This window comes from Macaca fascicularis, chromosome 19 (genome assembly GCF_037993035.2).
Source record: "Macaca fascicularis isolate 582-1 chromosome 19, T2T-MFA8v1.1".
Taxonomy (NCBI): domain Eukaryota; kingdom Metazoa; phylum Chordata; class Mammalia; order Primates; family Cercopithecidae; genus Macaca; species Macaca fascicularis.
In genome coordinates, this window is record NC_088393.1 from 3,586,834 (window position 1) to 3,613,733 (window position 26,900).

Here is a 26,900-nt window from a genome sequence, read left to right on the forward strand (position 1 = left end):
GAGCGGCCCGGGAGTACCTGTCCCTTTCAGCTGCGTCGGCCGTGGGGCCACGGGGCGCTCGCCTTGGAGAGCCCAGGAGCAGGCGGGACATGGTGAGTGCGGGGCAGGAGCCGAGCCCGGGGAGGGTCGGAGCGACGGGAACCGGCTGGAACCAGCCTCCGCCGAAATCTGCCGCCGGGCTTGGCTGAGGGCCGCGCAGGACGAGCGCCTGGGCCCCGGGGACGCCATCGCAGCGGCCGGGCTGCAGAACTGGGGGCAGTTTGAGGGGACGGAAGGGGCTGCCAGGAGCTGGGGGGTAACTTGGGGGGGGGCCTGGGCAGGAGCGGGGCTCGGGGGTAGTTGGGGGAATGGCAGGGGCGGTCAGGGGCTCGCGGGCAGTTTGGGGGGACGGTAGGGACCGTCAGGGCTCAGGGACCAGTTTGGGGGGACGGTAGGGGCGGTAAGGGCTCAGGGGCCAGTTTGGGGGGACGGCAAGGGACGGTCAGCAGGTTGGGGATGTTACGCGCGTCCGTATAAGAGACCACCTGAGCAGGCTTTGCCACCAGGCTGTTTACTCACTTGGGTGCAAGTGGGCTGAGTCCGAGAAAGGAGTCAGCAAAGGATGGTGGATTGATTGATTGATTGGTCGGAGTCCCGCTGTGTCGCCAGCCTGGAGTGCAGTGGCGTGATCTCGGCTCCCTGCAACCTCCGCTTCTCGGGTTCAAGCGGTTCTCCTGCCTCAGGCTCCCGAGTAGCTGAGATTACAGGCGTGTGCCACCACGCCCGGCTAATTTTTGTGTGTTTAGTAGAGACAGGGTTTCACCATGTTGGCCAGGATGGTCTCGATCTCTTGACCTTGTGATCCGCCCGCCTCGGCCTCCCAAAGTGCTGGGATGACAGGCGTGAGCCACCGCGCCCGGCAATCATTTGTTCTTACAGGTTTGGGATAGGCGGTGGAGTTAGGAGCAGTTTTTTTTTGCGGACAGTGGGTGGGTGTTACAAAGTACATTCTCAAGGGCGGGGACCATGTTTCAAAGTACATTCACAAGGGCGTGGAGGATGTATTGTCACAAGGGTGGGGAGGAATGTTACAAAGTACCTTCACAAGGGCGCGAGAGTGTATTGTCACAAGGGTGGGGTACATTCACAAGGGCGAGGAGGATGTATGGTACAAAGTACATGCGCAAGGGCGGGGGGGATATCACCAAGTACATTATCACTAGGGCGGGGGGATGTCACGATGGCTTGACCAAGGTGCGGCCAGCTCAGAGGACCTTACAGGGGAGAGCTTGGGGGGACAGCAAGGGACGGTCCGGGGGTCAGAGGCAGTTTGGGGGATGACCTCGGCCGTGGGAGTGACCTGCCCTGGGGGTTTTGTTGCGGGGTATCCCTAATACCCTGAAATCTTTATTCGGGCAGCTGGTTTCAGTAAATATAGTGTCTCCTGTTTGCCTTTTGTCTTCTCAGTGACAACAGGAAAATTTTCAAGTCTGTTTCCTGCGTTCTGGTCCGTCAGAATAACACCTGTTTATTCTGGGATACGGGTTAAGAATGGCCTCAGGAACTCTCTCAGGAGTATTCTCTCGCCCACCACAACTGTAGAGAAAGGGTGCGCGGTTCCACATCTTATAGCAGATAGAGATGGATTAAAATGTTCATAAAAATAGTAGTTTTTCGGCAGGGCGCGGTGGCTCAGGCCTCTAATCCCCGCACTTTGGGAGGCTGAGGTGGGCGGATCACGAGGTCAGGAGATGGAGACCATCCTGGCTAACATGGTGAAACCCTGTCTCTACTAAAAATACAAAAAATTAGACGGCCGAGGCGGCAGGCGCCTGTAGTCCCAGCTACTGGGGAGGTTGAGGCAGAATGGTGTGAACCCAGGGGGCAGAGCCTGCAGTGGGCCGAGATCGCGCCACTGCACTCTAGCCTGGGCAACAGAGCGAGCCTCTGTCTCAAAAAAAAAAAAAAAAAAAAAAAAGTTTTTCAAATGCTAAAGCAATCAGACAAAAAATAATAGCAGTTATTCTTCCATACAAGGTGCAGAGTTTGCGATAGCGTGTGATCCTGTTCCATTTCAGTTCATCTAGACATCAGATTAATGCAAATTCTGCAAAAACCTGTAAAACTGAGGCGTGTTCCATTCTGGTTAATTTCCAGTTTGTCACCAATAGTATTGCTTCACTGATCCATCTGTTTGCTGACTGGGAAAAGCCGTTTCTGGCCTTGTAAAGTCATAAAGACTGCCTGGGAACTCCCTTCCCCTACTTACCTTACACATGGGGGGAAAGGAGTGATTCTGCTGCATTCTCACTCTGCAGGATGGGGGTCTTCGTGGCATTTGAAGTGTAGCACCTGGAGCAGGGAGGCGAGCCTGGAGACCAGTGACTCCAGCTGAGCCCACTGTTGGGCCTGCACCGGAGGCCACTGAGGGTGCAGCTGGGTCTGGCCGGGCAGCCTCCGCCTGCTCAGACCTCCTGCCTCGTAGAACAGCCACAGCAGGAACTGTTCATGCTGATTGAGGCTGCTGAGCATCGGAATGACGATTATCCTGGAGATGTGCTTGTGGGCCGTTTAGCCTTTCTGAGGTTGCACCTGTGGTTGTCTAGGGGCAGTTTCTAAGCAGCTGGTTTAATTTATGCATTAAGGGTTTTGTTTTGTTTTTGAGACAGAGTCTTGCTGTGTCTCCCCGGCTGGAGTGCAATGGCCTGATCTCACACATTGTAACCTCTGCCTCCCAGGTTCAAGCAATTCTCCTGCCCCAGTCTCCCGAGTTGCTGGGATTACAGGCACCCGCCACCATGACTGGCTAATTTTTATATTTTTAGTAGAGACGGGGTTCCACCATGTTGACCAGGCTGGTCTCAAACTCCTGACCTTAAATGATTCGCCCTCTTCCACCTCCCAAAGTGCTGGGATTTCAGGCGTGAGTCACTGCGCCCCGCCTGGATTAAGTTTTCATATAAACACCAGTGGCTTTACTGCCCACATAAATAGGCCTTCAGCATCTCTTCTAGCAGTGCTCATCACTGTGCTGCCCCCAGGGTAACCACTGTCCTGATTGATTTTTTTCATTCTCTCTACCTTTACCATTTATTATTAATTGTCATACAGAATTTTAATTTTGCCTCCTTTGAAAATTTTTTTTTTTCCCCAGGCAGGGTCTTACTCTGTCGCCCAGGCTGGAGTGCAGTGGCGTGAGCACAGCTCACCACCAATGGTGCAATGGAATATTTTTTTTGTAGAGACCGGGGGATCTCGCTGTTGCCCCAGGCTAGTCTCGAACTACTTGACTCAAGCGATCTGCCCTCCTCGGCCTCCCGGAGTGCTGGGATTACAAGCATGAGTCACCGCACCTGGCCTGAAATGTCAATAAGTGACTGTTATCATAAGTGGCTGTTACCATTAATGCACCTCGAAAGGCTTTTCTGTGGTTTCTTTACTTTGCACACATGCTGGTGTCTGAGACAGTGCATGACCCAGTTAGTTCAGTCATTCCAGCGTTTGTCAGGCTTGGGTATATTCGTTTATTTTATGTACTTATTTATTTTTAGAGACAAGGTCTTATTCTGTTGCCCAAGCTGGAGTGCAGTGGTATGATCATGGCTCACTGCAGTCTCAAACTCCTGGCTTTAAGTAATCCTCTTGCCTCAGCTTTCCAAGCAGCTGAGACCACAGGTGTGCATCACCACACCCAGCCAAAGTTTTTTTTGTTTTGAGATGGAGTCTTGCTCTGTTACCCAGGCTGGAGTGCAGTGGCACGATCTCGGCTCACTGCAATCTCCGCCTCCTAGGTTCAAGCAATCCTCCTACCTCAGCCTCCCGGATAGCTGTGGTTACAGGCATGTGTCACCAAGCCTGGCTAATTTTTATATTTTTAGTAGACACAGAGTTTCATAATGTTGGCCAGGTTGGTCTCAAACTCTTGGCCTCAAGTAATCTACGTGCCTCGGCCTTCCAAAGTATTCGCATTACAGACATGAGCCACCGCCCCTGGCCCTCTCCTACTTAGGATTGTGATTTTAAGTGCCTTCGTGTGTTTTAGAATTGCCCCTCTACCTTGTTCTGCAGGAAACCTGGTGGTTCTTAAGACATTTGCCTTTCATTTCAGTTCTTAGAAGTAGTTTTTCATAAATGCAAAAACAAAGAAAAACAAAAAAAAGAGGCTGGTTTTGGATTTAATGGAATTTTATTCAAACCCTAGATCAGCCTGAGAGATCTGTTGATGTGGTGGCATTGTTTCCTTGCTGAGTCCGTGTGCCATCTCTCATTTCGCTCTCCTTTGATGTCATTCAGTAGTGTTTTATAATTGTTCCATGATGATTATTTTATATCCTTCATTAGATATAAAATCCCTCTGTTGTCCAGGCTGGAATGCAGTGATGCAGTCATGGCTCACTGCAGCCTCAAAATCCTGTGCTCAAGCAATCTTCGGCCTCAGCCTCCTGAGTAGATGGGACTGCAGATTCATGCCACCACACCCAGCTAATTTGGCCGGGCTCGGTGGCTCACGCCTGTAATCCCAGCACTTTGGGAGGCCGAGGTGGGTGAATCATGAGGTCAGGAGTTCGAGACCAGCCTGGCCAAGATGATGAAACCCTGTCTCTACTAAAAATACAAAAATTAGCCAGGCATGGTGACGCATGCCTGTAGTCCCAGCTACTTGGGGGAGGCTGAGGCAGGAGAATTGCTTGACCTGGGAGGCAGAGGTTGCGGTAAGCCAAGATCATGCCACTGCAGTCCAGCCTGGGCGACAAGAGCAAAACTCAGTCTTTAAAAAAAAAATATATATATATATATATATAGAGAGAGAGAGAGAGAGAGAGAGAGAGCTGGGGTCTTGCTATGTTGCCCAGGCTGGTCTCAAACTCCTAGTCTCAAGTGATCCTCCCGCCTCAGCCTCCCGAAGTACTGGGATGAAAGGCATGAGCCATTGTGCCGGCCCTGAGTGTGAAATTTAAAAGGTTAACAATGCCCACGCAGTGTATCTTATTAAGGACAAGCAGGCTCTGAAAGCGCTTTGGAGCATTGAAGACAGAGCAAGAAAGATATGCCAGTGAGGCTCAGATCAAATATTTTAGCAATGTTGATTATTCTGTTGTCATCATGGAGTTCATTGTGCAGCCTTGCCGGTCTACCCATATGCAACAAGAAGCCCCTTTGCCAAAACTGCCCCTCCCTGGCTGGCCAGTAAACAGTCCAAAGCCACACAGTCATCCGCTGCGTGGCTACCGGGGAGCGTCGTCCTGCCTGTGAAGCTTCCAGACAGTCGCTGTCTGCTGTGTGTGGTTAGAGTGGTTTGAACACCCGTGTTGTGTGTGCACAAGACTGTCCTCGGGGGAAGGGCCAGAGGGCCCAGGTTTGCCTCGGTGCTTTAAGGATCATTTCCGAGGCCGGGCGCGGTGGCTCAAGCCTGTAATCCCAGCACTTTGGGAGGCCGAGACGGGCGGATCACAAGGTCAGGAGATCGAGACCATCCTGGCGAACTCGGTGAAACCCCGTCTCTACTAAAAAATACAAAAAACTAGCCGGGCGAGGTGGTGGGCGCCTGTAGTCCCAGCTACTCGGGAGGCTGAGGCAGGAGAATGGCGTGAACCCGGGAGGCGGAGCTTGCAGTGAGCTGAGATCCGGCCACTGCACTCCAGCCTGGGCGACAGAGCAAGACCCCGTCTCAAAAAAAAAAAAAAAAAAAAAAAAAAAAAGGATCATTTCCATTTCAGGAAGGAGGTTCTGTGGACCCGTGAATCTCACCACCCAAGGCATCAGGGCAGCTTGGGGCAGAGAGGCACAGGGCCTGTGGGAGCCTCCACATGGGAGGACAGTGTCCTGCTTCAGATCCCCATGGCCAATTCACCGCCACCGGGACTGGTCTGAGATTCCCTGAGGCCGGAGTGGAGGCTTCGAAAGCCCCCCCAGAGAAGGCGTCCGGGGCGGGGGGGGCGCCGTTCAGGCGGGGGGCGCAGTGGAATCCCATCGTCACTGCATTTATACAGAATCTAGACCTTGTTGTCGCACAAGTAGGCTGATTTGTGATGGCACAGATGGGTCAGAGTAAAACCTGTAAGTGAGGAACACGTTCTCTCCAAAACCCAGATAGACCTAAAAAGTGTTAGGCTTGCTCTGGCCGTGGGTGTTGACAAATGAAGTATGGTTCTTCCCTAGGCTGCTGCTTCAGATAACGACCAGAAATATGAACAAACTGGTGGGGACCTGAGTCTAATGGGAATCAGCACCTCTCCGGAGCCACCTGGAAGGTTCTGCAGCAGGCCCACGAGTCTGTCCCCGCGCCTGGCTCTCCTGAGAGCTCAAATTAAATCTCTAAAATCTAAAACCGTCTCATCCCCAAGGCCAGCTACCCTCTTCCACTTCATAATGTCATAAGAATTACTTTTCCCCTTATCCTACACTTCAAAAAGCTGCGGTATTTTCATTATTTCACAGCGATATGCATTCTTTTCCATTGGTTCATTTGACGGTCCTTCTGCTAATACTGTATTGGCAAGATTGACAGCTCTAAAATCCTTGCCCTGTGTTAGGTAAGCCTTCACCCTTTTCTTCAGAAAGTTGTGGCTATTTTTAGACTTTTTTTTCTCAGTTAGGTTTGGAAAGTAGTTTTGTTAAGTCCTAAAAAGTCTCATTAAGAGAGGATCTCACTCTGCTGCCCAGGCTGGAGTACAGTGGTGTGATCACAGCTCACTGCAACCTCCTGAGCTCAAGTGGTCCTGCTGCGTCAGCCTCCCTAGTAGGTAGGACTGCAGGCACATGCCATCATGCCTGGCTAATTTTAAAAATGATAATAAAAAAATTGTAGACTGTCTCCTTCTCTTGCCCAGGGTGGTCTCAAATTCCTGGCCTCAAGCAGTCTTCCTGCCTTGGCCTCCCAAAATGTGGGGATGATGGGCATGAACCACTGCACAGGGCCCTGATCGAGATTTCTTTCTCCATTGGAATCCTTCACTAGCCTTAAGTACTTATTTAACTTTGGATTTTCCCATAGTATGTATCAGCTTTTAAAAATTAATTTTCCAGCCGAGCATGGTGGCTCAAGCCTGTAATCCCAGCTACTCGGGAGGCTGAGGCAGGAGAATGGCATAAACCCGGGAGGTGGAGCTTGCAGTGAGCTGAGATCCAGCCACTGCACTCCAGCCTGGGCAACAGAGCGAGACTCTGTCTCAAAAAAAAAAAAAATTAATTTTCCAACTATTATTAAGTAGAAACAGATGCAATTTCTTGGAATCTTGGTCAAAATCTTTTTCTAGGATTATCTCTTTGCTCTTTTGGGGTTTTATGTGCATAATTCTTAGAAATTTGCATAAAGACAAGTTTATGTTTTATAATTCTTGTATATTTTCTGGTGGTGCTGGAACTAGTATAACATTGACTAGAGGTGAGGTCACGGGCATCTTCATTTTGTGTATCATGTTTTTGAGGAAGACAGTGAACTTCACATTCTTTACATGTTTTTTAAAAACCAGCTTTACTGACATATATACGTACAGCCATTTAACGTGTACATTTCTTTTCTTTTTTTTTTTTTTGAGAGGGAGTCTCGCTCTGTTGCTCAGGCTGGAGTGCAGTGGCGTGATCTCAGCTCACTGCTCACTGCAAGCTCCGCCTCCCCAGTAGCTGGGACTACAGGTGCCCGCCACCACGCCCAGCTAATTTTTTGTATTTTTAGTAGAGACGGGCTTTCACTGTGTTGGCCAGGATGGTCTCAATCTCCTGACCTCGTGATCCACCCGCCTCGGCTTCCGAAAGTGCTGGGATTACAGGCTTGAGCCACTGCGCCCAGCCCATTGGTTTTTAGAGTCACAGAATCCTGCAGCCAAGACCACAGTCAAGTTGAGAACATTTCCATCACCTCACGAAGAAACCCCCAGCCCTTCGGTTACCACTCTCCTAGTGCCCCGGAGCCCCTCCCCCACCCCAAGAAATAACTCATCTGCCTCTGTCTCTAGAGATTTGGCTGTTCTTGACATTTCGTATGTTGTTTCTCTTTTTTTTTTCTTTTTTTTTTTTTTCCTTTTTGTTCTTTTGACATTTCATATGAGTGGAATCCTAATATGTGGTCTTCTCTGACCGGCTTCTCTCACTGGACATGTTTTCAGGGGTCATTCATGTTTTAGCCTATAGAGCCTCATTCCTTACATGGCTGAGCCATATCTACTATGTGGACAGTACCACATCTTGTTTATCAGTTGATCAAATTTGAGTTGTTTTCACCTTTTGGCTATTGTGAATAGCACTGCTGTGAACATGTGGGTACAAATGTTTCTTTGAATATGTTTTCAGATTTCTTCAGTATATATTTAGGAGTGGAATTTCCATTTGATCATACTATGTTAACTTTTCTTCTTTTTAATAGATTTTATTTATTTTTTGAGACGTAGTCTTGCTCTGTCACCCAGGCTGGAGTGCAGTGGCGCGATCTCAGCTCACTGCAAGCTCTGCCTCCCGGGTTCATGCCATTCTCCTGCCTCAGCCTCCCGAGTAGCTGGGACTACAGGTGCCCGCCACCACGCCTGGCTAATTTTTTGTGTTTTTAGTAGACACGGGGTTTCACCATGTTAGCCAGGATGGTCTCGATCTCCTGATCTTGTGATCCGCCCACCTCAGCCTCCCAAAGTGCTGGGATTACAGGCGTAAACCACCGCACCCGGCCTATAATTTTTTTTTTTCTTTTTTTTTTTTTTTTGAGACGCAGTCTTGCTCGTCACCCAGGCTGGAGCGCAGTGGCGGGATCTCCGCTCACTGCAAGCTCCGCCTCCCGGGTTCATGCCATTCTCCTGCCTCAGCCTCCCGAGTAGCTGGGACTACAGGTGCCCGCTACCACGCCTGGCTAATTTTTTGTATTTTTAGTAGAGACGAGGTTTCACCATGTTAGCCAGGATAGTCTCGATCTCCTGACCTTGTGATCCGCCCACCTCGGCCTCCCAAAGTGCTGGGATTACAGGCGTGAGCCACCGCACCCAGCTTAATTTCATTTTTTATAGCAATTTAGGCTCACAACAAAATTGAGCAGAAAGAACAGAGAGTGCTTATGTATCTCCTGCCCCATCCTATGCACAGCCTCCCCCACTGTGCACACCCCACACCAGCGTGCTGCGTTTGTTACAACCGATGAGCCTCATTGGCATGTCATTTCCACCCGAGTCCGTAGCTTACACTGGGGTCTGCTTTTGGTGTTGTACATTGTATGAATGTCCACAAACATGCAAGGACGTGAATCCACCACTGCCGCGTCATTCAGAGTAGTTCCACTGTCCTAAAAGTTCTCTGTGCTCTGCCTATTCATCCTTCACTCCTGTGCTAACTCTGACAACCACTCATGTTTCTGCTGTCTCCACAGTTTTGCATTTTCCAAAATGTCATGTAGGTAGGAATCACACCGTAGGTGCCTTTTCAGTCCGGCTTCTTTCACCTAGTGCTGTGCATTTTAAGATTCTCTGTGTCTTTTCATGACTTGATAGCTCATCTCTTTTTAATGCTGAATAACATTCCACTATCTGGATGTACCATTTATTAATCCCCTCATCTTCTGGAGGATGTCTTGGTTATTTCTATGTTTTGACAATTATGAATAAAGCTGCTGTAAATGTCTGTGTACAGGCTTTTGTGTAGTCATAAGCTTTCAGCTCCTTTGAGTAAATGTCAAGGACTGCAATTGCTAGAACAGATGGTTAAAGTATGTTTACTTTTAAGAAAACACCAGGCTGGGTGCAGTGGTTCATGCCTGTAATCCCAGCACTTTGGGAGGCCAAGGCGGGCAGATCACCTAAGGTTGGGAGTTCGAGACCAACCTGACCAACATGGAGAAACCCCGTCTCTACTAAAAAACAAAAAAAACAAAATTAGCCAGGCGTGGTGGCACATGCCTGTAATCCCAGCTACTTGGGGGGCCGAGGCAGGAGAATCGCTTGAACCGGGGAGGCGGAGGTTGTGGTGAGCCGAGATCGTGCCATTGCACTCCAGCCTGGGCAATAAGAGTGAAATTTCATCTCAAAAAAGAACAACAAAAAAAGAAAACACCAAACACTTTTCCAAAATGGCTGTACAAATTTACATTCCCACCAGCAATTAATGAGAATTCCTGTTGCTCCACATCCTGGCCAGCATTTGGTGGTGTCAGTGTTCTGGATTTTGACATTCTGATAGGTGTGTCGTGGTATCTTGGTTTATTTTTTATTTTATTTCATTTTTTTGAGATGAAGTCTCATACTTTCACCCAGGCTGGAGTGCAGTGGCACGAGCTCAACTCACAGCAAGCTCCACCTCCCGGGTTCACGCCATTCTCCTGTCTCAGCCTCCCGAGCAGCTGGGACTATGGGCGCCCGCCACCACACCTGGCTAATTTTTTGTATTTTTAGTAGAGACGGGGTTTCACCGTGTTAGCCAGGATGGTCTCGATCTCCTGACCTCGTGATCTGCCCGCCTCGGCCTCCCAAAGTGCTGGGATTACAGGTGTGAGCCACTGCACCCGGCCGGTATCTTGTTTTAATTTGCATTTCCCTGATGACATGATGTGGAGGATTTTTTTATATACACATCTGCCATCTATATATCTTCACAGATGAGTTGTCTTAAGGTCTTTAGCCTCCACACCTGGCTAATTTTTTCTTAATTGTAGAAATGGGGTCTCACTATGTTGCCCAGGGAGGTCTGAAACTCCTGAGCTCAAGCAATCCTCCCACCTTAGCCTCCCAACGTGCTGGGATTACAGGCATGTGCCACCACACCTGGCCTATTTGTACATTCTTCACTCTGTATCACACTCTCCTGATGACTATGACTCTCCAGAAAGCCTTGAAGATGAACAGTGTCCGTCCTCCAACTTTAAGCTTCCCCTTCAATACTGTGTTGGTAATTTGGGTCTTTTACCTCTCCATATAAACTTTAGAATCAGTTTGTCAATATCCATCAAATAACTTGCTGGGATTTTGATTGGGATTGTGTTGAATCTGTAGATCAAGTTGGGAAGAACCGAAGTCTTGACAATATTGAGTCTTCTACCCACGGACAGGGAATAACTATTTACTTAGTTATTTGATTTCTTCTGCCAGAGTTTTATAATTTTCCTAAGATAGATCTTGTATACATTTTGTTAGATTTATACCTAAATATTTTATTTTAGGGCAATGCTGCTGTAATTCCACTGCTGTCTAAGAGCATATGATGTATGATATTCTTTTAAACTTAAGGTGTTTTATGCCCCAAAATACAGTCTAGGTTGAGGAATGTTCCGTGTGAGCTTGACAAGAACGTGCTTTCTGCTGTTGTTGAAGTTGTCTACAGACATTCATTATTGGAGGTGCTGTTGAATTCAACTCTGTCCTTACTAATGTTCCGCCTGGTTCATCTATTTCTAATAGATGTTTAAGTCTTCAGCTATGATAGTGGATTCATTTATTTTTTCCTTATAGTTCTAGCAGTTTTTACCTCCTCTGCCTAAAATTAATATATGTGCTCCAGCTTTCTTTTGAATAGTGTTAGCATGATTTATCTTTCTCCATCTCCTTACTTTTAATCTATTATTTATCTTTAAAGTGGGTTTCTTATAAATCGGGTCCGCAGCCCCCAGGCCATGGACCAGTACTGGGCCGCACAGTAGGAGGTGAGTGGCGGGCTAGCAAACAAAACTGAGCTCCGGGCCGGGCGCGGTGGCTCAAGCCTGTAATCCCAGCACTTTGGGAGGCCGAGACGGGCGGATCACGAGGTCAGGAGATCGAGACCATCCTGGCTAACATGGTGAAACCCCGTCTCTACTAAAAAAAATACAAAAAACTAGCCGGGTGAGGTGGCAGGCGCCTGTAGTCCCAGCTACTTGGGAGGCTGAGGCAGGAGAATGGCGTAAACCCAGGAGGCGGAGCTTGCAGTGAGCTGAGATCCGGCCACTGCACTCCAGCCTGGGCGACAGAGCGAGACTCCGTCTCAAAAAAAAAAAAAAAACTGAGCTCCATCTCCTCTCGGATCAGCAGCGGCATTAGACTCGCATAGGAGCCTGAACCACGTTGTGAACTGTGCATGAGAGCCATCTGGGTTGCGTGCTCCTTATGAGAATCTAATGCCTGACGATCTGTCACTGTCACCTGTCACTCCCAGATGAGACTTTCCAGTCACAGGAAAACAAGCTCAGGACTCCCACTGAGTCTACATTAGGGTGGGTACGTAATAATAAAGTGCACAATAAATGCCATGTGCTCGAGCCATCCTGAAAGCATCCAGCCCCCACCCCGTCCATCTGTGGAAAAACTGTCTTCCACAAAACCAGCCCCGGTGCCAGCAAGGTTGGGGACTGCTATTATAGACAACATATAGTTGGGCCTAGTTTTTTGGTCCATGCTGTTTGTAATTGTAGTCCATCAACTTTTAAAGGGATTGCTGACATAGTTAAATTAATAGCTGACATATTTGTTACTGTTTTCTATTTGTTGCCCCTGCTCGTTGTTCCTTGTTTTCTCTTCCACTCTTTTTCTGCCTTTTTTGGTTTTAATTGCATGTTTTGTGCAATTTTTTCTCCTTAGCTAGTCAGGTATGCTTCTCTTTCCTTTTTTTAGTGATAGCGCTAGAGCTATTTATTTATTTAGCAGAATCTTGCTCTGTCACCCAGGTTAGAATGCAGTGGCACAGTCATGGCTTACTGCAGCCTCAATCTCCCAGGCTCAAGCCATCCTGTCACCTCAGCTTCCCAAGTCGCTGGTGCCACAGGGTACGTGCCTCCAAGCCCAGCTAATTTTTTTTTTTTTTTTTTTTTGAGACGGAGTCTCGCTCTGCTGCCCAGGCTGGAGTGCGGTGGCCAGATCTCGGCTCACTGCAAGCTCCGCCTCCCGGGTTCACGCCATTCTCCTGCCTCAGCCTCCTGTGTAGCTGGGACTACAGGCACCCGCCACCTTGCCCGGCTAGTTTTTTTTTGTATTTTTTTAGTAGAGACGGGGTTTCACCGTGTTTGCCAGGATGGTCTCGATCTCCTGACCTCGTGATCCGCCCGTCTCGGCCTCCCAAAGTGCTAGGATTACAGGCTTGAGCCACCGCGCCCGGCCTTAACCCAGCTAATTTTTAAAAACTTTTTGTGGCCGGGCGCGGTGGCTCACACCGGTAATCCCAGCACTTTGGGAGGCCGAGGCAGGTGGATCACCTGAGATCAGTAGTCTGAGACCAGCCTGGTCAACATGGTGAAACCCTGTCTCTACAAAAATACCAAAAAAAATTAGCCGGGCATGATGGTGGATGCCTGTAATCCCAGCTACTCTGGAGGCTGCGGGAGAATCACTTGGAATCTGAGAGGCAGAGGTTGCAGTGAACTGAGATCGCACCACTGCACTCCAGCCTGGGCGATGAAAGGAGAATCTATCTAAACAAACAAACAAACAAACAAACAAAACTTTGTGTAAAGACAAGGTCTCACTATGTTGCCCAGACTGATCTTGAACTCCTGGCCTCAAGCAATCCTCCCGCCTCAGCCTCCCAAAGTGCTGGGATTACAGGCATGAGCCGCCGCACCTGGCTAGAGTCTTCAGTCTTCAATATACAGCCAATCCACATCCAGATAACACTATACTGCTTCCCAGGTTGTGAAGTATCTTACAGTAGTTATTCCATATTTCTCCCTCCTTTTCCTTGTATCACTGGTACGATTTCACTTATAGGTAAGATATAGTTATTGAATACAATGCCACTGTTACAACATAACAAATGAACAATTTGTTTGTTTTTTTTTTTTTTTTTTTGAGGCGGAGTCTCGCTCTGTCGCCCAGGCTGGAGTGCAGTGGCGCGATCTCGGCTCACTGCAAGCTCCGCCTCCCGGGTTCCCGCCATTCTCCTGCCTCAGCCTCCCGAGTAGCTGGGACTACAGGCGCCGCCACCACGCCCGGCTATTTTTTTTGTATTTTTTTAGTGGAGACGGGGTTTCATTGTGTTAGCCAGGATGGTCTCGATCTCCTGACCTCGTGATCCGCCCGCCTCGGCCTCCCAAAGTGCTGGGATTACAGGCTTGAGCCACCGCGCCCGGCCAACAATTTGTTATAAGTAACTTAATAACAAAAATAAAAGTTTTTATTTTACTTTATTCTTTTTCTGATGCTCTCCCTTTCTTTATGTAGATACAAAGTTCTAACATCTATAATGTTCTCTCTCAAAAAACTTCTTGTAACACTTCTTGTAATACCGGTAGGTCTATTGGCTACAAATTCCCCCAATTTTTTTTTTTTTTTTTTTGTCTCAAAGTCTTTATTTCTTCTTCAGGTTGAAGAATAGTTCACAGAATTCTAAGTTGGTGGGGATTTTTCTCTGAACACTTGAAATAATGCCCTCCACTCTCCTTGCTTGCATGGTTTCTGAGGAGAAATGTGATGTCATTCTTGTCGTTGCTCTGTAGGTAAAGTGTGTTTTCCTCTGGCTTCTTTGGAGATATTTTGTCTTTTTTTTTTCTTTTTTTTTTTGAGACGGAGTCTCGTTCTGTCGCCCAGGCTGGAGTGCAGTGGCCGGATATCAGCTCACTGCAAGCTCCGCCTCCCGGGTTTACGCCATTCTCCTGCCTCAGCCTCTCGAAGCTGGGACTACAGGTGCCCGCCACCTCGCCCAGCTAATTTTTTCTATTTTTAGTAGAGACGGGGTTTCACCGTGTTGGCCAGGATGGTCTCGATCTCCCGACCTCGTGATCCGCCCACCTCGGCCTCCCAAAGTGCCGGGATTACAGGCTTGAGCCACTGCGCCCGGGCTATATTTTCTTTCAAGCTGTGTGAATATCATATTCCTGGCTAGGGGTTGTAGGGTTTTTCTGTTTGTTTCATTTATTTTACTTGGTGTTCTCTGAGGTTCCTGGATCTGTAGTCTGGTATCTGACCTGAATTTATGCTGTTATTTTTGCTTCAGATATTTCTTGTGTTCTTTCTTTTCCTAGTATTCCACTATGCATGTGTTACACCTTTTGTAATTGTTACACATTTCTTGGATAGTCTGTTTCATTATTGTTCACTGTTTTTTCTTTTCAGTAGTTTTTTGTTTTTTGTTTTTTGTTTTTTTTGAGATGGAGTCTTGCTCTGTCGCCCAGGCTGGAGTGCAGTGGCCGGATCTCAGCTCACTGCAAGCTCCGCCTCCCGGGTTTACGCCATTCTCCGGCCTCAGCCTCCCGAGTAGCTGGGACTACAGGTGCCCGCCACCTCACCCGGCTAGTTTTTTGTATTTCTTAATAGAGACGGGGTTTCACCGTGTTAGCCAGGATGGTCTCGATCTCCTGACCTCGTGATCCGCCCGTCTCGGCCTCCCAAAGTGCTGGGATTACAGGCTTGAGCCACCACGCCCGGCCTGTTTTTTGTTTTTTGAGATGGAGTTTCACTCTTGTTGCCCAGGCTGGAGTGCAATGGCACAATCTCGGCTCATCACAACCCTCGCCTCCCGAGTTCAAGCAATTCCCCTGCCTCAGCCTCCCGAGTAGCTGGGATTACAGGCATGCACCACCACACCCGGCTAATTTTGCATTTTTAATAGAGACAGGGTTTCTTCATGTTGGTGAGGCTGGTCTCGAATTCCCGACCTCAGGTGATCTGCCCGCCTTGGCCTCCCAAAGTGCTGGGATTCCAGACATAAGCCACTGCACCCGGCCTAGAAGATTGTGTTACATGTCTTCAGGCTCAGAGTCTTTCCTCAGCCACACCCAGTCTGCTCATGAGTCCGTTAAAGTTAAAGTCATTCTCCGTTTCTGTTACAGTGCTTTTCATCTCTCCCATTGCCTTTTCAGTCTTAGGATTTCCACTTCTTGGCTTATATTGCCTGTTTTTGCATGTTGTCTACTTTTTCCATTAGAGCCCTTCACCTGTTAATCGTACTTGTTTGACATTCCCAGTCTGATACTTCCAACGTCCCTGCCACATCTGAGGAGTTCTGCTTTGTCTCTTCAAGCTGTGTCTTGCGCCTTTTAGTATGCCTTGTCATTTCTTTCCGGAAAGCTAGACACAGTGTACTGGGCGAAAGGCACTGAAGTAAACAGACCTCTAGTAACGCCGTGGTGAGGTGCGGGCAGAGGGCAAGGATTCCCTGATCCTTTGATGAGGTCTCAGTCTTTTAGTGAGCCTGTGTCCCGCGACACTGAACTTCACAAGTGCTTCTCAGTTCTTCCTTCTCCTCTCACTTAGGCGGGACAGGATGAATAGAGGAAGCTGATGTGGGATGCATCTCTTTCCACAGGTCACTTAGACTCTGATGAAACCCCCACAGGTGAGACTCTGGTAAAATAGTTTCTCTTAAAGGAAAGGCCCAGTGAGAAAGAACAGAAATATCTGGCCTATTTCAAAATCATTATTTTTCTCCTCTAGAAGACTGCCCCCCCACCCCGAGATTCCTCAGACTTGTGCATGCTGTGCCCCCAGGAATTCATCAGTTACAGCTCAGGCTTTCCCATGTAAATAATGGTTCCCAGAGGCTTCTGTTCATGGTAGCGTGTTCTGGTAAGTTGTGATTCTCTGTATCCACCTCTCTCTTCAGTTTGAGGGGGCAGAGCTTGCCCTGTGACATCAGTTCTCTGAAGGATGGAAGAAGAGCTGTTGAGGTTTCAGTTTGTTCAGCTTTTTAATTGTTACAGTGGAGTAGTAACTTCCAAGCTCATTACATGCTAGACCAAAAACTAAGTCATTTAACTTTTTTTTTTTTTTGAGACCGAGTCTCGCTCTGTCGCTCAGGCTGGAGTGCAGTGGCGCAATCTTGGCTCACTGCAAGCTCTGCCTCCTGGGTTCACGCCATTCTCCTGCCTCAGCCTCCCGAGTAGAGGTGCCCACCACCACGCCCGGCTAATTTTTTCTTGTATTTTTAGTAGAGACGGGGTTTCACCGTGTTAGTCAGGATGGTCTCGATCTCCTGACCTCGTGATCCGCTCGCCCTGGCCTCCCAAAGTGCTGGGATTACAGGCATAAGCTGCTGCGTCCAGCCATTTAACTTTTAAAAGGAACTGCCAAACTGTTTTCTTAATTGGTGGTACTATTTTACATTCCCACCAGCAATGTGTGAAGATTCCTGTTACTCCATATCCTTGCCAAAACTTATTTTCCTTTTTATTTTTTTTATTTTACTCATCCTAGTGGGAGAGAAGTGGTATCTCCTTTTGTTTTGATTTGCATTTCATTGATGACTAGTTACTGACAATGTTTATTTTTCTTGGAGAAATGTCTGTTCACATCCTTTCCCCACTTTTTGTTGTTGTTGAGACTGAGTCTTGCTCTGTCACCCAGGCTGGAGTGTAGTGGTGTGATCTCAGCTCACTGCAACCTCCACCTCCTGGGTTCAAGCGATTCTCCCTCCTCAGCCTCCTGAGTAGCTGGGATTACAAGCACCTGCCCCCACACCCAGCTAATTTTTGTATTTTTAGTACAGATGGGGTTTCGCCATATTGGTCAGGCTGGTCTCAAACTGCTGACCTTATGACCCACCCACCTCAGCCTCCTAAAGTGCTAGCATTAGAGGTGTGAGCCAGCATGCCCAGCCTCTTTCTTCATATATTCTAGATCCAAGTCCTTTATGAGATATATGTTAAACCAACTTTGCACTTCTTAGATAAATTCCAGCTAGTTGGCTGGGCGCAGTGGCTTATGCCTGTAATTCCATTACTTTGGGAGGACAAGGCAGGTGGATCACCTGAGGTCAGTAGTTCAAGACCAGTCTGGCCAAATGACAAAACCCCATCTCGACTAAAAGTATAAAAATTAGCTGGGCGTGGTGGCAAGCACCTGTAATCCCAGCTACTCGGGAAGCTGAGGCAGGGAGAATCGCTTGAACCCAGGAGGCAGAGGTTGCAGTGAGCCAAGATTGCACCACTGCACTCGAGCCTGGGCAACAGAGTGAGACTCCATCTCAAAAAAAAAAAGAAAATCCAGCTAGTCATGATGTAGAATTCTTTTCTATATTACTGAATTTGCTTTGCTAGTATTTTATTGAGGATTTTGGAATCCATAACCAAATAAATATTGGTCTGTAGTTTTACTGTGATGTTTTTATCTGGTTTTGGTACCAGGATAATACTCATAAAATGAGTTGGGAATTGTTCCTTTCTTTTGCAACTTTTGTAAAATGTCTTATAAACATTTGGCATTAAATTTCCCTTAAATTTTTGGTAGAATTCAGGGGAGAGGCCCTGAATCGGGCTCAGGCTTTTCATCTTCAGTAGATTTTGATAAATAATTTAGTCTCTTCGTTTCTAATAGGTGTATTTGGATTGTCTGTGTCTTTAGTTTCGGTAGTTAAGGTGGTTCTAAGAATGTGTTTATCTATGTTAACTAATATATTGATGTGTAACTGTTCATAGTATTTTTATCATCCTTTGTATTCGTTTAAGGTTGGTGATAATGTTCTGGTTCTAAGAAGTTTGAGTCTCTTTTCTTGTCAATCTAGCTAAATCAGTTTTGTTTGATCTTTTCAAACAACTAGCTTTGGTTTCACTGATTTTTTTCTATTGTTTTACTGTTCTGTATTTCATTGATTTGGCTGTAATATTTATTATTTCCTTCCTAGTTGCTTAGATTTAGTTTTATTTTCCTATTGTCTTGAGGTGGACAAGGTTAGATTGTTGATTTGCAATCTTCAGGATAGGTATTTATAGCTATTAATATCCTTTATATAAGTTTTGGTATGTCTTTATTTTCCATCCATCTCAAAGTATTTCCCTTTTGATTTCTCTTTGATCCATTAGTTATGGAAGAGTGTGTAAATACCCACATATTAGTGAATTTGCCCAATTTTCTGTGTAAGTTTCCAATTTCATTTCTCATTCCATGGTGGTCAGAGAACATACTTATTTCTGGGGTTGTTTTGTTATTTATTTGAAAACTGACTCTTGCTCTGTCAGTGCTGTGATCAGAGCTCACTGCGACTTCTGTCTCCTGGGTTCAAGCAATTCTCGTGCCTCAGCCTCCCAAAGTAGCTGGGACTACATGTGTGTGCCACCATACCCAGCTAATTTTTGCATTTTTAGTAGAGACAGGGTCTCACTATGTTGCCCAGGCTGGTCTCGAACACCTGAGTTCCAGCGATCCATCTGCCTTGGTCTCCCAAAATGCTGGGATTACAGGTGTGAGTCACCGAGCCCAGCCAATACCTTGTATTTCTATTGTTTAAAATTTGTTGGCCGGGTGTGGTGGCTCACGCCTGTAATCCCAGCACTTTGGGAGGCTGAGGCGGGTGGATCACAAGGTCAGGAGATTGAGACCATCCTGGCTAACATGGTGAAACCCCGTCTCTACTGAAAATACAAAAAATTAGCCAGGCGTGGTGGCGGGTGCCTGTAGTCCCAGCTACTTGGGAGGCTGAGGCAGGAGAATGATGTGAAACCGGGAGGCGGAGCTTGCAGTGAGCTGAGATCGCACCACTGCACTCCAGCCTGGGCAACAGAGCAAGACTCCATCCCCCCAAAAAAAAAATTGTTGAGGTTTCTTCTCTGGCCTAGCAAAGCGTCTCTTTTACAGCACATTCTTCCTGCACTTGAAAAGAATGCATGTTTTGCTATTGTTGGGTTGAGTATTCTGCAGGTATCTGTTATGTCTAAATGACTTATAGTGTTCTATTATTTTATTTATTTTATTTCCCTGTATTCCACCTAGATGTTCTATTATTAAAAAGTGGGGTTAATAGATGATGCTGTGTTCAACTTAAAAAAAAAAAGAAGAGGTGGGGTATTTCTGTTCCAACTGTTAGGTTTAACTATCTTTTTTTTTTTTTTGAGACACAGTCTCACTCTCTCGCCAGGCTGGAGTGCAGTGGTGCGATCTTGGCTCACTGAAACCTACGCATCCCAGGTTCAAGTGATTCTTCTGCCTCAGCCTCCTGAGTAGCTGAGACTACAGGTGTGCACCACCACGCCCAGCTAATTTTTGTATTTTTAGTAGAGACGGGGTTTTACCACATTGGCCAGGATGGTCTGGATGTCTTGACATCGTGATCTGCCGGCCTTGTCCTCCCAGAGTGCTAGGATTACAGACGTGAGTCACCGTGCCCAGCCTATTTTTGCCATTTTTTTGCATCATGTATTTTGGTGCTCTGTTTTTAGGTGCACATATAATTATAACTTTACAGGGTGGATTGAACCTTTTGTCATTATACAATTTCCTTCTTTACTAACACTTTTTATTTTAATGTTATGTCTGATATTAATATAGCTATTTGCACAATATCTTTTGCTATCCTTTTTTTTTTTTTTTTGAGACGGAGTCTTTGCTCTGACACCCAGGCTGGAGTGCACTGGCGCAATCTTGGCTCACTGCAACCTCCACCTCCTGGGTTCAAGAGATTCTCCTGCCTCAGCCTCCAGAGTAGCTGCGATTACATGCATAAGCCACCACACCTAGCTAGTTTTTGTATTTTTAGTAGAGACAGAGTTTCACTATGTTGGCTAGACTGGTTTCAAACTCTTGACCTCCGGTGATCTGCCCACCTTGGCCTCCCAAACTGCTGGGATTATAGGTGTGAGCCACCGCACCCAGCCCCATCCTTTACTTGCAATCTGTTTGTATCTTTGGATCAAAAGTGTGTATCTTTTTTTTTTGAGATGGAGTCTTGCTCTGTTGCCCAGGCTGGAGTGCAGTGGTGCAATCTCGGCTCACTGCAAGCTCCGCCTTCTGGGTTCACGCCATTCTCCTGCCTCAGCCTCCCGAGTAGCTGGGACTACAGGCGCCTGCCACCATGCCCGGCTAATTTTTAGTAGAGATGGGGTTTCACCGTGTTAGCCAGGATGGTCTCAATCTCCTGACCTCGTGATCTGCCCGCCTCGGCCTCCCAAAGTGCTGGGATTACAGGCGTGAGCCACCGTGGCCGGCTAGTGTGTATCTTATACAGTGTATATAGTTGGACTGTTTGTTATCCATTCTGACAACCTCTGCCATTTAATTGGGTTCTGTAATTCATTCCCATTTAGTGTTATTACTGAGTTAGACATACTTATGTTTGCCATCTTACTTTTTGTTTTTTGCGGGTTTTTTGCCTTTCTTGTTGCTATACTCCTTTACTACTTTGTTTTTTTGTTTGTTTTGTTTTGTTTTTTGGAGATGGAGTTTCACTCTGTCGCCCAGGCTGGAGAGCAACAGTGCGATCTCAGCTCACTGCAACCTCCACCTCCTGGGTTCAAGTGATTCTCCTGCTTCAGCCTCCCGAGTAGCTGAGATTACAGGTGCTCGCCACCACACCTGGCTAATTTTGTATTTTTAGCAGAGACGGGGTTTCTCCATGTTGGTCAGGCTGGTCTCAAACTCCGTACCTCAGGTGATCCACTCACCTCAGCCTCCCAAAGTGCTGGGATTACAGGAGTAAGTCACCATGCCCGACCACTACTTTCATTTTCATTAAGTGTTTTCTAATGAAATATTTCAATTGTTTAACTTTTTACTATTTGTTAGTTTCTTTAGGGGTTACTGTATTATAAATATGAGGCTTATCAGATGAGCTGCAGGTTTATATTAATCGCTTGATTGCAGTGAGATACAGAAATGCTGCACCTGTGTAGCTCTGTTCCTTCCTGCCCCCCAACTGTTATGGCATTATTAATACATACTACATCCATGAATATTATACGCCAAAACAGTGCATTTTAATTAGCACTTTACCATCGATCGTCATGTCCCTTGCCGCCTTTGCTCCCTCTCACTCACCTCCTTCGTGCTGTTATTGGCCAACAGGTAAGTATTCTTATGTGTTATACAGTAACAGGACTTTACAAACATTTATACAGTTGCCTTTAAAATAATTTAAGAAAATAAGTGGGAAAAAACCGATACAGGGTGGCCCAGGGCTCCACTGCAGACAAAAACAGGAATTCTTACCTCACACTGTTAGAAGCTCTCTGGCTGGCCTCAGGCCCGTCTATACAAAGATCCTCTTACCAGGCAGTGGATTCCAAGGACTTACAGTTTTCTCCAGGAGCCGATCAAAGGCTGGTCCGAAAGACCTATGAAATGTGCATCGTTTGGACAACGGAGGCCTGCTGCGTTATGCAGCGTTTCAAATGGAAAAGTTACTTCATTTGCATAGCATCATCTCTCTAGACCCTGCTGGTAGAGGAAGATAAGAACAGTCACGGTAAAAAGGTAGAGATAAGTTCAGACTCATAGTGGTGCTATTAAGTTTATTAGGAAGTGATTGTGAGTAAGTGAAAGATCTAACATTCACGTCATAGAGGAGGTGTTGGGACACCACAGAATCTCGTTTGAATTTGTGAATTGAGTCCAGTTCCCAGTACTTTCGGTGTCACCAATCCTCCTGCACACCTACGTGGTTTTTCTTAGGACTCAGTGGTCTTTGAGGATGTGGCTGTGGACTTCACCCTGGAGGAGTGGGCTTTGCTGGATTCTGCTCAGAGGGACCTGTACAGAGATGTGATGCTGGAGACCTTCCGGAACCTGGCCTCAGTAGGTAAGGATGACATCATTCCTTCACTTGGTTTTTAATGAACTCATTTCTTTCTCATCAGTTCTGTTTCAAGATTTGAGATGTGGGAAAGGACTAAGGTACACATATTCACAGCCACCGTGAACCTAGAATCTAATCATTATTCTCTAACAGTGAAAACGTGTGTGAAACAGATGTTATTTCTGTCTTGGTTTAAAGGACTTGAAGTTCCTTTCATGAAATTAGTATGGGTATAGATTTCATTGGTCATTTAGGATCACAGAGTGGTTCCTTGTTTATTTTATTTTTTTTTTTTGAGATGGAGTCTCGCTCTGTAGCCCAGGCTGGAGTGCAGTGGCCGGATCTCAGCTCACTGCAAGCTCCGCCTCCCGGGTTCACGCCATTCTCCTGCCTCAGCCTCCCGAGTAGCTGGGACTACAGGCGCTGCCACCTCGCCCGGCTATTTTTTTTATTTCTTAGTAGAGACGGGGTTTCACCGTGTTAGCCAGGATGGTCTCGATCTCCTGACCTCGTGATCCGCCCGTCTCGGCCTCCCAAAGTGCTGGGATTACAGGCTTGAGCCACCGCGCCCGGCCTAATCACAGAGTGGTTCCTTGTTTGATACCTGTGACTTACTGTGTTTGTGAAATACCTAACATTTTGACCCCTGATGTCTGTTACTGATGGAAGTCCTCAAAATGCTAAACTCCTCATTGTCTTCCTTTGCTTAATACGTGTCTCATTCCTTATGAGATTTGTTCACTTTTTTGTTTCAGATAATAAGACTCATTTTAAAGCCAGTGGGTCAGTTTCTCAGCAGGATACGTACAGGGAAGAAAAATCTAAGGAACAGACAATACCAAACTTCACAAGAAATAATTCCTGTGCCTACACTTTAGAAAAAACTTGTGAAGGCTATGGCACTGAAGATCACCACAAGAATCTGAGGTGAGATGCACTCACAAGAGAAATAAGTCATCTAGGAGAAAATCTTTGTATGCAATTAAATATATATATAAGTATTGCTCCAAATATAAGCATTGCTCCAAATTTTAACCAAAAAAAAATTTGTATTTGATTTAGACATTGAAAATTTGAAACATAATTGCTAGAAATAATGACAGGGGGCCGGGCATGGTGGCTCACACCTGTAATCCGAGCACTTTGGGAGGCCGAGGCAGGCAGATCGTGAGGTCAGGAGATCAAGACCATCCTGGCTAACATGGTGAAACCCCGTCTCTACTAAAAATACCAAAAAAATTAGCTGGGCGTGGTGGCAGGTGCCTGTAGTCCCAGCTGCTCGGGAGGTTGAGGCAGGAGAATGGCCTGAACCCGGGAGGCAGAGCTTGCAGTGAGCTGAGATTGCACCACTGCACTCCAGCCTAGGCAACAGAGCGAGACTCCGTCTCAAAAAAAAAAAAAAAACAACAACAAAAGACATTACAGGAAAACCCCATATATAATAAATACTGCATTAATAAGTATGTCTCTTCAAACAATTCAGAATAGAAAAATTTCATGTACACTGAAATGTAGTTAGAAATGTATTTCTTTTTTTTTTTTTTTTTTTGAGACGGAGTCTAGCTCTGTCGCCCAGGCTGGAGTGCAGTGGCCGGATCTCAGCTCACTGCAAGCTCCGCCTCCTGGGTTCACGCCATTCTCCTGCCTCAGCCTCCCGAGTAGCTGGGACTACAGGCGCCCGCCACCTCGCCCGGCTAGTTTTTTGTATTTTTTAGTAGAGACGGGGTTTCACCGTGTTAGCCAGGATGGTCTCGATTTCCTGACCTCGTGATCCACCCGTCTCGGCCTCCCAAAGTGCTGGGATTACAGGCTTGAGCCACCGCGCCCGGCCTAGAAATGTATTTCTAATACTTGTTAATACATATTAACAAATCATTGCCAAACATACCATAAATAAAAATGTTTCTCATTTTTAACAGAAATCGTATGGTGGACAGATGCTGTAACAATAATGAAGGTAGTCAATATGGAGAAGCCATCCATCAAATGCCAAATCTTACCCTGTTCAAGGAAATTTCTGCTGGAGAAAAACCGTATGAATGCACCAAGTGTGGGACAGTCTTCACGCATGTTTCTTCTCTTAAGAGGCACATCACGTCTGTGTGTGGACGAAAAGCACCTCTGTGTGAGGAATATAAGCAGGTCTGCATTTGTCCCTCACACCTACACAGTCATGGAAGAACCAACACTGAGGAGAAGCCCTATAAGTGTCAAGCATGTGGGCAAACTTTCCAACATCCCCGTTCCCTCTCTCAGCACGTGAAGACTCACACAGCAGAGAAAACCTATAAGTGCGAGCAGTGTCGGATGGCATTTAATGGGTTTGCAAGTTTCACTAGACATGTGAGAACTCACACAAAAGACAGGCCATATAAATGTCAGGAGTGTGGGAGAGCCTTCATTTATCCCTCGACATTTCAAAGACACATGACAACACACACTGGAGAGAAGCCCTATAAATGTCAACACTGTGGGAAAGGCTTCAGTTACCCCCAGGCTTTTCAAAGACATGAGAAGACACACACGGGACAGAAGCTCTATGAATGCAAGCAGTGTGGGAAAACATTCAGTTGGTCTGAAACCTTGCGAGTACACACGAGGATCCACACTGGGGAGAAACTCTATAAATGTGAACACTGTGGGAAGGCTTTTACCTCTTCCAGATCATTCCAAGGTCATTTGAGGACACATACGGGAGAGAAACCTTATGAGTGTAAACAATGTGGAAAAGCCTTCACTTGGTCCTCAACGTTTAGAGAACATGCGAGAATTCACACACAAGAGCGGCTCTATAAATGTGAACATTGTGGGAAGGCTTTTACCTCTTCCAGATCATTCCAAGGTCACTTGAGGACGCACACTGGAGAGAAGCCTTATGAGTGTAAACAATGTGGGAAAACCTTCACTTGGTCCTCAACGTTTAGAGAACATGTGAGAATTCACACACAAGAGCAGCTCTATAAATGTGAACACTGTGGGAAGGCCTTTACTTCTTCCAGAGCATTCCAGGGTCATTTGAGGATGCACACTGGAGAGAAGCCTTATGAGTGTAAACAATGTGGGAAAACCTTCACTTGGTCCTCAACCTTACATAATCACGTGAGGATGCACACTGGAGAGAAACCTCACAAATGTAAACAATGTGGGATGTCCTTCAAGTGGCCCTCCTCCTTCCGAAACCATCTGAGGATGCACGCAGGACAGAAATCCCACGAATGTCAATCACACTCAAAAGCCTTCAGTTGTCAAGTCATTCTTTCTAAAACCAGTGGGAGTACACACTGAAGAGAAATTCTATAAGTAACATGGGGTAACCTCACATTAATTCATGTCTAATTTGCCACAAACTTCACACCAGGAGAGAAATATTACAAGTATGATATTGTACTTGTCAATACCTCATTTGTCAAACAGAAACATTAGAGAAATAATTCTCTAAGTCCTCTTTCAGATATAATACCTATGTTTTCATAGTTAAGTGTTTTATCTCTTAGAGTCCAGCTCTGTCACCCAGGCTGGAGTGCAGGGGCATGATCTCAGCTCACTGTAACCTCTGCCTCCTAGGTTCATGCCATTCTCCTGCCTCAGCCTCCCGAGTAGCTGGGACTACAGGCACCGCCACCACACCTGGCTAATTTTTTGTATTTTTAGTAGAGACGGGGTTTCACTGTGTTAGCCAGGATGGTCTCGATCTCCTGATCTCGTGATCTGCCCATCTCAGCCTCCCAAAGTGCTGGGATTACAGGCGTGAGCCACCGTGCCCGGCCTCTTAAATATTTTCATTTCGAACTGTATTAGACCCACAGGTGATTTGGAGTGTACTTTGAACATGACAGAATTTTTATAGCTTCTATATTTTTCTGTTTGGCATCATTACAACAATGAAACTTTGGTATTTTTTATTCTTACTGGCCTACTGCTACAGATAGTGGATATCACTTACCTATTTTAAATATTGTACCTTACCAAAATTGTTTTGCAAAACCTTGTAAATATGCAAAGTTCTCTATATAGTCTCTAATCATCTTTTGTAATTTGTTTTTCCTCATTTCTCACTGGGAGTTAGACAGTAGCCTTTGAATTAGGAAGGGGGACCTATACGACAAGAATCAATCTACAGATGGTTTTGTTATGGATATATGTGTAAGGCTGGGAAAGACATTTCCCTGAATGTCTTTCCTTTATGGCACCAAGTTAAAATCTGCTCATTTTCTACTTTGCATGAGGTTTGGCAGTTAGGACTTGAGAAGTCATTACCCGCTTTGTAGAGCCAGCATACTCAGTGACATCAAGGTGGCACTCAGGTGCACCATACACATGGCCTTCTGGATCATTGTATTGATTCCTGCCCCTATTAATGAAGAGTATCTCTACAACAGACACCAGCTGCCTAACTTTCAGCCAGACTTCTCCATGAGCTCCCCCAACATGAATACATTTAGTTCAGATTCCTACAACACCTGCCATGTCCACCAGGCCACTGATCCTGAGTGTCGTAGTGATCATCTCTGAAGCTCTGACTCCCTCCTTTAGGTCTTACCTTATTTTAT

The 26,900-nt window shown here is 46.5% G+C and overlaps 1 protein-coding gene across 2 annotated transcripts; it reads left to right on the top strand.

The window, feature by feature from the left end:
• On the top strand, positions 1–26,374 carry ZNF57 (zinc finger protein 57). 2 transcript variants are annotated; one of them, XM_065536414.2, is made up of 5 exons: positions 1–92; positions 11,198–11,284; positions 22,227–22,353; positions 23,106–23,277; positions 24,270–26,374. In XM_065536414.2, the coding sequence occupies exons 1-5, from the start codon at positions 90–92 to the stop codon at positions 25,633–25,635; spliced, it is 1,755 nt and encodes a 584-aa protein (XP_065392486.1). In that variant the 5' UTR covers positions 1–89; the 3' UTR covers positions 25,636–26,374. The 2 variants fall into 2 exon arrangements, with proteins under 2 accessions (XP_065392486.1, XP_065392487.1); XM_065536415.2 differs by lacking the exon at positions 11,198–11,284.
• The last annotated feature ends 526 nt before the right edge of the window (positions 26,375–26,900 follow it).

Excerpts from the sequence above, each read along its gene's own strand:
- ZNF57 (XM_065536414.2), top strand. Across the intron at positions 11,285-22,226 it reads ACAGACATTCATTATTGGAG|GACTCAGTGGTCTTTGAGGA; the intron begins GTGCTGTTGAAT and ends GGTTTTTCTTAG. Across the intron at positions 22,354-23,105 it reads CCGGAACCTGGCCTCAGTAG|ATAATAAGACTCATTTTAAA; the intron begins GTAAGGATGACA and ends TTTTTGTTTCAG.